The sequence below is a fragment of the Mus caroli genome, unplaced genomic scaffold, assembly GCF_978045245.1.
Source record: "Mus caroli unplaced genomic scaffold, Mus_caroli_1 scaffold_13, whole genome shotgun sequence".
NCBI classification, from domain to species: domain Eukaryota; kingdom Metazoa; phylum Chordata; class Mammalia; order Rodentia; family Muridae; genus Mus; species Mus caroli.
In genome coordinates, this window is record NW_028227268.1 from 1,897,235 (window position 1) to 1,907,200 (window position 9,966).

At 53.3% G+C, this 9,966-nt stretch overlaps 2 protein-coding genes across 12 annotated transcripts in view; one reads left to right on the top strand and one right to left on the bottom strand.

Annotated features, from left to right (window-relative positions):
• Slc38a10 (solute carrier family 38 member 10) overlaps positions 1 to 4,322 on the top strand; it is a 47,213-nt gene extending 42,891 nt beyond the window's left edge. For 2 of the 11 annotated variants that reach the window (XM_021175464.3, XM_021175470.3), the window contains 2 exons: positions 2,157 to 2,333; positions 2,731 to 4,322. In XM_021175464.3, coding sequence (XP_021031123.1) covers positions 2,157 to 2,333; positions 2,731 to 3,773 — 1,220 coding nt within the window. In that variant the 3' untranslated portion in view covers positions 3,774 to 4,322. Of the gene's footprint in view, positions 1 to 271; positions 296 to 2,156; positions 2,334 to 2,730 lie in introns of all 11 variants that reach the window. The other 9 variants (XM_021175465.3, XM_085829366.1, XM_085829365.1 and 6 more) reach the window with 7 other exon arrangements.
• A 4,075-nt stretch (positions 4,323 to 8,397) lies between these two features.
• Positions 8,398 to 9,821, bottom strand: Ndufaf8 (NADH:ubiquinone oxidoreductase complex assembly factor 8). Its single transcript, XM_021177917.3, has 3 exons — positions 9,669 to 9,821; positions 9,479 to 9,592; positions 8,398 to 8,607 (listed from the first exon to the last, which is right to left on the bottom strand). The coding sequence occupies exons 1-3, from the start codon at positions 9,765 to 9,767 to the stop codon at positions 8,578 to 8,580; spliced, it is 243 nt and encodes an 80-aa protein (XP_021033576.1). The 5' UTR covers positions 9,768 to 9,821; the 3' UTR covers positions 8,398 to 8,577.
• Positions 9,822 to 9,966: the final 145 nt, after the last annotated feature.

A 9,966-nucleotide genomic window follows, 5' to 3' on the forward strand; every position in this document is an offset into this window, starting at 1 on the left:
GCCACTGCTCCTGGCTGACAGTGCAGACCTGGAAGGTAGAACCCAGAGCTTTCTTCTGCTTGGTTGGAGCTCACAACTTATTTGTGGAACTTTCCCACACTTGTTATTTTTGTCTCTGGTTTTAGTCTGACTAAATTTGTTGGTTCCAGTTTCTGTAATCTGTCACCTAAACATGCTTGATTCTTTGATTGTTTTTTTCTTTCTGAAGAAGAGACTTTTCATGGTTTCCTATTGTGCCTCTCTTCCATATGCCTCTCAATGGGACGGACAGCTGAGATTAAAAAGCTAGTAGCAGGTACGGCTCAGGACTGTGATGTAAAGAAGCATGTGTGTGGAGGCCCTGGCAGTGTGGGGACCACCTTGGTGGCACATGCAGCCCCTGAGGGCCCTGCATGAAGACGGGTCAGTCCCAAGGAGTGGCACCCCTCCAGACACAGCACAGCCCCCTAGGTGGGGTCTCTGACCCTCCAGCTCCCTCTTCCTTCTCAGCCCTGTGGCCTTGTCCTTAGAGAACAGCCTAACGGTGTCTCTAAGCAACTGAAACCTGAGCTAGAGACAGGGTTGGGGCTGCATGTACCTGCTGCTGTTTGTGTGGCCTGTGTCTCGTGTGAGGGCTTCCATCCCGGCCAGACACCCACTCCTGGCAGGTTCTGGCTTGGGAAAGAAAGCCAGTCACCATGCTGTTTCCCATTTGCCCTTGGGGCTTCCAGCTGGACACAGCACCTTTTCCCTCTCCCTCTCAAGCTGACGCATGCAGGAGGCGTGGGGCCTGCTTTTTCAGAACCTTGCTCTTAGCAGGTCGGGCAGTGCCAGCAGTGTGTGTGACTTTGTGTATCTTTATGTAACTGACAGTCACATGGCCGTGCAGTCAATGAGCACATGTGAAGGGAGAAGAAAGGAGCCCTGTGTTAGAAGTTCTTTCCTTCTCAAGCCTCTGTCTGGACCTTAGGCATTGGCAAGAGGACCAGCAGAGTTTCTTGAAGTCAGCTCTGTTCTTCATGGTGGGCCCCAACATCCTCTCCATGGTCCAACCTGCCTTTCCTTGCACAGGCTACTGAAGGGTTTGGGGAGACTCTAGAGCGTGCTCATGGGAACATACTTGTGACCCCTGGAAGGTCACTGGCAATGAATTGCTCTAGCGAGTTACTGGTGGGAGCCTATGAGTGTGTGCCCTGCGCCTGGGAGCTATATAGCCCTGGCTAGCCTCTTACCTCACGGAGATCTGCTTGCCTAAATCTTGTGTGCTAGGATTAAAGGTGTGTTCCACCCCATGCCCACACAAGATGTGTTTATGCTCTGACACCTAGTCCCTAACCCACCCATCTTCTAACGATGCCCAGTATAAAAATGGTATGGGTTGTGAAGATTAAACTGCCCTGGCTGCTTGCTGTGGGTAAGTGGCCCAGTGCTGACCCCAGTGCTTGGGGTGAGAAGCCAGCCAGCCCTGCTGTACTTGCTAGTGGCCACCAAGAGCAGCTGGGGTGACTGGGTGGGATACAGCAAATTTGACTAGGACAGCTTTCTTACCTGTGCTGTGGGCGTGGCCCCCAGTGAGGAGGTGGAGCTCCTTCCTCCTGGGTTCCCAGCTGTCCCTGGGCTCCACCCAGCCGCCCCTGGCCTCCAGTCCACACAGACAGCTCTCAGGCTCCGCTTGAACACTTGCAAGAAACTTTCTTAAAATAGTAACACCCCCCCTTTTTTTTTAAAGGTAGCTTTTAGGTTTTATTTTCTCTTGTGTTAGTCCTAGAACAAATGTGTGAGGTGTGGGGAGGAACCACCCAGCCCAGAGACCCTACAACTAACTGTCAAGTGCATTCCTTCTCAATGTCTGTGTGGATGTGGTGTGCATTTTCAACCAGAAACAGACAGGGATCTGGGATCGACCAGTGTGTCTGACCCACTGAGGGGAGAGGAAAAGCAGGCAGGACAGCTGCTGGTCAGGAAGGCTGCCCTGGTTAGGGCTTAGCCCTCTAGCCTTAACTCAGCGCCTCACTTCTGTGCCACTGGGACACTGGGACTGGGGTGACAATGCAGATGGTGTTGCAGATACAGGCATGGCAGGACCGACTCCCCATGGGTCACTGTCAGCACTGAAAGGCCAGCAGTCCCACCGGTGTCTGGAGTGCATCTGACTTTGTGTGTTGTGTCCCCACCAGAAGCTGGGAGGGCAGAGATGCTGGACCATGCCGTGCTGCTACAGGTGATCCAAGAACAGCAGGTGCAGCAGAAGCGCCTCCTGGACCAGCAGGAAAAGCTGCTCGCAGTGATTGAGGAGCAGCACAAGGAGATCCGGCAGCAGCGACAGGAGGGTGAGGAAGACAAGCCTAAGCCTGGTAGGTAGGACCCAGCCCAGGGGAGCAGGCAGCTGGACAGCCAGGTCTGGGGCTACCTTTGAGGCTCAGAGCCTGGAGTGTGAAGGAGGAGGTTTCAGTCTTGATGATCCTTTTTCTATTTACTTTTACTACATGTGTGCTTATGTGTGTCTGTATTGTGGTGGCTAGTAGAGGATGTCAGGTCCCCTAGATCTCTAGTTACAGACTGGTGTGAGCTGCCTGGATTAGTGCTGGGAAAGTAGCTTTGGTCTTCTCCAAGAACAGCAGGCATTCACACATGTTGAGTCATCTCCCAGCTCTTAGTGAGTCTTAACTGCTTGAAAGTTTCTTTTTAGTCAGTGCATTAGCAACTTGTGTCCATTTCTTTGGCTAAACCAATGCTCACCTTCCTTCACAGCAGACGTGCAGCCAGAGCCTGGGGTGGCTGTACTCCAAGGACAGGAGGAGGAGGCTGAGCACGCTGGGGAGACACTGGGAGATGACCCTTCACAGCCTTTGCAACCTGTGCTTGGAGCTCCTAGGGGTCACCCCGCTCCATCCCAAGACATGGGCCAGCACCCCCCAGGGGAAGTCAAGGTGCTGCCAGGCAGAGACCCTGCTGACCTTCCTGCTGGTGGCTCTGACACAGAGCCCCAGGGGGCCCCGACTGAGCTGAGAGAAGACCCGAAAGGTGCTGCCCTCAAGGCGGCTGGAGCTGGGAAGGAGCTGGTCCCAGGGAACGTGGGAGCAGTGCACAAGGCAGCCCCTGCTGAGGTACCCGAGAGTCCAGAGAAGCAGGTTGCCAAGGCAGTTGCCGGGCAGCGCCAAGATGTCTTTGGTGAAGGCTCCGAAGAAAGGAAAGAAACTGGAAAGGAAGCAATGGCCCCTGGTGCTGATACTCAGAAAGAGGCTGTCCAGCCCTTGGTAGGAGCAGAAGCTAAGAACACAAAATCCAGGCAGTCGGGACCCACCAAGGCCCCAGTTCAGGCCCAAGCCAAGTTTCATCCAGAATCCCAGGCCATCTTTGACACAGGTCAGGGTTCTCACCCAGAGGTGAGAAGTGAGGCCCCCCGAGGGGTTCACATACCTCCTGAAGAGCAGCACAGAGGAAAAGGGGGTGCTGCCATCCAGGAGGCAAAGCAGAGACCAGACCCTAACTCTGGGCCCAAACTAGCTGTGCCTGCGGGTCAGAAGCCAGAGAATGCCAAACCCAACCGAGACCTAAAAGTGCAGGCTGGCTCTGACCTGCGGAGGAGACGGCGGGATCTTGCCTCTCATCCAGAGCAGGAGCTGGCTCCAAAGGATGGCGTCATCATTAGCTTTAACTCCCTCCCTAATGTTCAGGTGAACGACCTCCGCAGTGCTCTGGACACCCAGCTCCGCCAGGCTGCAGGGGCTGCATTGCAGGTGGTACATAGCCGACAGATTAAACAGTTGTCTGGAGATATGGAGGAAGCCTGAGAGCCTGGTCAGGGAAAGGCTGCCGCTAGACATTGGATGGCAGCTGGTGTTCTCTGGTGCCACCCTGATTGGAGGCCACATTCTTATGTTCCCAGGGATCAGTATCTAAGTCCCTCATGATGAGTTGTGAAAGTCTAACCTGCCACCCCACCCCAGACATCACTTGCTCCAAGGCTACACCAAAGCACTCACTAGCCCGAGTATGGTTTGGTTTTTGAGGCAGCCCAGGAAAGACAGTGCTAAGGTTCAGCTCCGACGCTTGTCTGTTCAGACTCACGGTCTGGCCAGAAGCAGTGCTGACAGCATGGCAGGCAACTTTGAAGTTGCCAGTCTTCCTCTAACTTGCAACCTGTGACAGCCAGATTTCACTGACTCCATAGGGTGGGAAACCTGCAACAGGCATGTCTGTCTGCCCTGGGGGGGCGTGGGGGGGGCGGTAGGTATGACTTGACTTGGGCTGGGGAAGGAGGCACACAGCTCCCCTGGTTTTTATCACCCACATTCTTCTGAAGGCTGATTATGAAACAAAAAATAAAATGCCACTGACAAGTCTCGAGTCGAGTTGGTTTACCTGAGGAAAACACATTCAGGGTCCTGGACACCAAACAGGCTGGAGGTCACAGGGACATGCGCCCTAGCCGAGTGCAGCTGGGAGACCAACAGGTTCCCATGCTGATCCCTGTTGTAGGGAAGGAGGTTGAACAGTGAGCTCAGGCTTGCCACCAGCAAGCCCTGGGATGTCTCATTTGCTGTTCTGTATCTGTGTGGCCTCAGACCCAGTCGAGCTGCCCTTTGTCAGCCAGTACTGCTGCCAGGGCTTGCCCCTGTTGTCTTTGAGCAGAGAACACTGTTATGTTTTGTCACTCCTTTGCCCAGTAAGGAGATTGAGGGATAAGAACCTGGTTTGTCCCCAAGCCCTGGAATGAAGGGCCTGAAGGACCAGGAGCCTCAGTGGGGTCCTGTTTGGACCAGGCCACACCCTAGTTAGTGTGCATGTTCTGCACCTCTTGAAATATATTTATTACAATTAAAATTTAGGCTCATGTATATGTACTAATGTTTACCTGTCTCTGCACCAGATGCATGCAGTGCCCTTGGATGTGAGAAGAGGGCGTCAGGCTTCCTCCCATCCTTTCTGACTAAAACAAGAAATATCTGGTGGAAAGACGCCATCTGGCCTTGCCCTCAGATTGGAGCTCTTGTAGCCTTGCTGGGACTGGGGCTTCCTCGTAGCTTGATAGTCCTGAGGTCATTCTACTCTCCCTGGTCTCTGAGGATCTGTTTTAGAGGTAGGCAGGGCTGTCCTTGTCCTCAGCTCTTCCTCCTAGCTCTCCCCTCCAACCCTGCTGTCAGCCTTCAGGTGAGGGAGGGCATTTCTTATCTTAGAAAACACAAACCTAGCTGGGTGGTGGTGGTGCATGCCTTTAACCCCAGCACTTGAGAGACAGAGACAGGTGGATTTCTGAGTTCAAGGCCAGGGCTACACAGAGAAACCCTGTCTTGAACCACACATAGCCCTCCCCCCCCAAAAAAAAAAAAAAAAAACCCACAAACCTACAGATTAGGGGTGGGGGAGTTGCTGGTAAACTATAAAAATGCTGAGGTAGACAGTGCCCCCCCCTCCGGGTCAGCAGCCTGCCAGTTCCGCTACTAGCTCTAGTGGGCACTGGGTCTAGTAGGTACCTGGTACAGGCAGGCTACTGGAATGTGATGCCTGCCCACAGATGCTGCTGCTGTAGAACAGTATGCTTCTGTTCCGGAGCAACAGAGCAGCGCACAGAGTAAAGCTCAAGCTCTCCAGAGAACAGAACTGGTGTAGGGATGGCGCATACCTCTAATCCCAGCACTCGGGAGGCAGAGGCATGGGTGCATGGATCTCTCCGAGTTTGATACCAGCCTGGCCTGCATAGCGAGTTCCAGGACAACTAAGGCCGCACAGAGAAACTGTGGATCAAAACCAGAACAAGGGCTGGTGAGATGGCCCAGTGGGTAAGAGCACCCGATTGCTCTTCCGAAGGTCCGGAGTTCAAATCCCAGCAACCACATGGTGGCTCACAACCATCTGGAACGAGATCTGACTCCCTCTTCTGGAGTGTCTGAAGACATCTACACTGTACTTACATATAATAAATAAATAAATCTTTAAAAAAAAAAAAAAAAACAGAACAAACCAGATTTCACCCGAGGCAGAGACATTTGCTGTGCTTCAGTGTGGTCTAAGATGCAGGGTTCCAAGTAGCAGAACCAGGAGGGAGTTTTAATTGCTTAGAAAAAAAAGGTGGTCCACCAAGGCAACATGTGTCCAGTGAAGATTCAGCAGGAGGGCTTCACAATACTAGAACTTGACTGGTAACTCTGGGCTTCCAGGCTGTGAGGAATAAATTTGCATTCTTTATAAATCCCCTGATCTCAATACTCTGCTACAACAGCCCCAACTGACTGACTGCATGCTTGAGCAGCGTCAGTGCTATGTGGCTGATACAGCCTTGGAAGCTGTCTCTATTGTAGCCAGTGAATGCATTCCCAGTTTGGAGGCCGGAGACTCGTGCAGGCACAAAGGCTTAAGGAGCGTGCACAACTGTGGCCAGAGTACTTGAGGACAATGTCCTTTCTTCTGCTCAGCTTCAGTACCAGGGTTGCCTGGCCCATGTGAGCAGCCCAGCCAGGACTGCAGCACAAGCATGTGGTAGAGGGTTTCCATGTCCCGTTGGACAATGTTCAAAAGCATGCCTACAGCGACCTACTTCCTGAAGTTTCTAGGACCTTCCAAAATAGAATCACTAGCCGGGGACCAAGGCTTCACGAACATTAGTCCATGGGATAAGGTCCGTGTGTATGAGAATCTAATATTCACATCATGACAGAGCTGGAAGGCGTGGGCCCTGGAGCCCTAAGAGCTGAGCTGTCTGTAGGCCAGGGCTACTCAGGGCCGTGACCTGTCTGCTTCTTCGGGGTTACGGTGGAAAATGGAGAGAACTTTTTGCCACACAGATTTGAGGGAGCCTGAGTTCAGTGGGGCCCAAAGTTGGGAGTCTTCAGGGAGAAGATACAAGAAGCTACAGTCAATGAGCTTTCAAGAGAACTTGAAGATGACACTTGGCAGGTTGGGAAGTCAGTCTGAGGAGGCTGGCCTTGGGCTGTAAGCTCTTGAGAACATGGAGAAAAGAATGTTTCTGACCTGTGGAGAACAATCTGCAATCCCTGGGCAATCAGACCAACATCAGGTCTGTTAAGACCCAGCACCACCCTGTCCACGGAGACAGAATCTAGCTGCTCTGGGTCGTAGTAAGAGCCAAGAAGTCGTGTCTTGAGATGGACTCAAGAATCTATCAAACATGGGTTTTCTAGAAGCTGAAGAGATGGCCTAACATTTGAAAGCACTTGTTGCTCTTAAAGGAGGACCCAGGTTTGACTTCCCAGCATCCACATGACAGCTCACAATGATCTGTTCCAGTTCCAGGGGTCCCAACACCTTTGTGCCCTCCTGCCCACCAGTGTACTTACATGCACGCAGCCACAAGACCTGTACACATTGAATAAATAAATCTTAAACTAAAAAACCTGGGTTTCCCCACATGGGCAGGCTGGTTCCAGAAGTAGCAGTTAGGTGCCACATGGAGGCAGAGATTGGGGCCTGGCGTGTAGGGCTTGACAGTCCCTGGCCCTAGCCCTGTTCCTGGGATCCAGGGTTCTGAGGCAGGTACAAACTGTCAAGGACAAGCGTGACCTCCACACCTAAGAAACGGGACTGAGTAGTTCCCATGTTTCCCAGCAGGTGGCACTCACACACAGAATCCTTCTGCACTCTGAACTTGTTTCAAGCCCACTGTGTGAAGGGGAAGAAAGAATGAAGGCTGGGAGCTATTGTCCATAACAGGCTGCAGGGATGGCTGTCCCCCCACTGAAGGTCCAAAGATAACGTCCTTGTTGGCTTTTGTCTAGAAAAGCCTCTGCCCAGTTCCTGAGCAGCATCCACAGGGCACTTCTCACTGCGTAGGCTTGCTCCCTTATGCTGCTGCCATGGTTACCTCTGGCGTGCCTTACTCTAAGCTGTCAGGCCAGGGGCGCGATGAGCCAGACTTAGACTAAACACTTTTGATGAGAATAGTAGGGGTTTTTGTTTTAAGATTAGATGTACGTTTTGCCTGTATGTCTGTGTACCACATGTTTGCCTGGTTCCTGCAGAGGCCAGAAGGGGGTGCTGGATCCCCTGGAACTGGAGGTAAAGACAGTTGTGAGGTGCCATGTTGGTGCCAGCAACTGAACTAAAAGAGTAGCATGAGATTTTAACTGTTGAACAATCTTTCCAGCCCAAGGCGAGAACAGGGTTTTGGTTGATTTTGTTGTTGTTTGTCGTTTTAATTTGTTTATTTTGAGATGGTTCTCTCTGTGTAACAAGCCCTGGCTGTCCTAAACTTGCTTTGTAGACCAGTCTGGCCTCAAACTCATAAGAGCTCCACCTGTCTCTGCCTGCTGAGTGCTGGGATTAATGGTGTACACCACCACACCCAGCTGAGAGCTGCCACCTTTGTGGGGTGGGGGCGCAGGTGTCCTCTGAATACATTGTTCTTGGGAGAGACCAGTTCCTTATACCATGCTTTATATATAAAAGTCTGAAACTGTACAAAATTAAATCATCTTCATGTTACATCTCAACCAAATCCAGATCCTCATATACACACTGCCGGGAAATAGCCCTGCCCTGCCTGCCCATGGTTCAGGGTGGGAGGAACCATTACACAGCAGGAACTCTGCTGCCCACATGCGTGCTGTCAGGACAGGGTCCCCGTGCCCACCACTCTTCCTAGGAGCCTCCCATCATGGTCTTCTTGGCCTGGAAGAGAAAGCATTTGTTTAGATATGGCTTAAAGCAAGACATCTACCACATCAAATGCCACCTTCTCCCAACCACGCTAAAGAACTGAGGTGCTAGTGTGTCTCTGGGGGTCCCAGCCTGGGCTCACCTACGGAGGACGCCTGGCCCCTGTGACTGAGAGGTTCCGTTATGAGCTGGGCGGGGATGGATGAGGTAGCACAGCGGGATGCCTTTACCTGCTCCAGGCTAAGCAGCAGATGGAGTCACACAATTCTGGTCGGCCACAGAGAGGGTGGCAGGGACAGCAGAAACTGTGACCATTAGGAGTGTGCCTAGGGTTTCAATGACAGCTGCTGGCCACCAACCACAAGAGTAAATAAAGGCTTGTGTGGTCGCCTTCCCGCTCAGGGAGGGGCACAGGGTTGGGAGGCAGCCACAAGGCAGGGGTCAAGTTAGAAGAAACAAGAAAAGCGCAACACCTGATGACTGAACAGCCTCTGCGGGGAAACCAGTGCAGTGTGTCTGTCGCCCTGGGTTCTGAACCACCGACCCTAGCTCTAGTGGAGGGGTCATGGGCAAGAAGGCCAGGATCAAGAACCCAAGTGGCTCTCAGCATCGCTTCCGTGCTGCAGGGAGAACCTGCTGCAGACCCTGCACTTTACTCCTCGGGGACAGGGAGCGTCAAGGGTGGGTGCCTAGCAGGACACTGCCCTGGCATCTAGCAGGAATTGCTGGGAGAAACCAAGTGGAGCTGGGGTCGGTCTCATCGGGTTGCCCTTCGGCAAGACGCCAACAGCTAACTGGAGGCCCTGTCCCCCTGTCACTGGAGTTGCTTGGCAGAAAAGAGGACGCCAGACAAGGATGACGTAGCGGGGACACGCCCACCTACCGCGGCGGCGAAGCAGCTCCGTAGGGCCTCGAACTCGCGAACGCAGAGGTCCTTACTCAGGCGGCCTCCTGGGGCGGTGGACGCCTGCTGCACGCACTTGCCATACGCCGAGGCCTGAGGGAAGACGGGACCGTACAGGGACCTGACCCAAGTCGCCACCCATCCCGCTTCCGCTCCGTTCGCTCCTTACCTCAGCTCCACAGGCCGCCAGATGCTCGGGGAAGGCTCGGAGACGGCTCCGCACACGCCCCCACACCGTTCCGTTCACAGACATGAGCGGTCCTTTCATGCCCTCCAGGGCGCCGCCATCTCGGGCCCTGCCTCTTCCGGAGTCGAACGCGTGAACATCCGGACTCTCCGCCTATCCTGTTTTCTGGTTGGTCAGATTCGCAGTCCTGTGCTTCTGTAATTGGTCTCCGTCCTTGTCCGTCTCTTCTTGAGACTTTGGACTGGCTGAGGCGCAGATGTTCCCGCCTTCATGTCCGCCC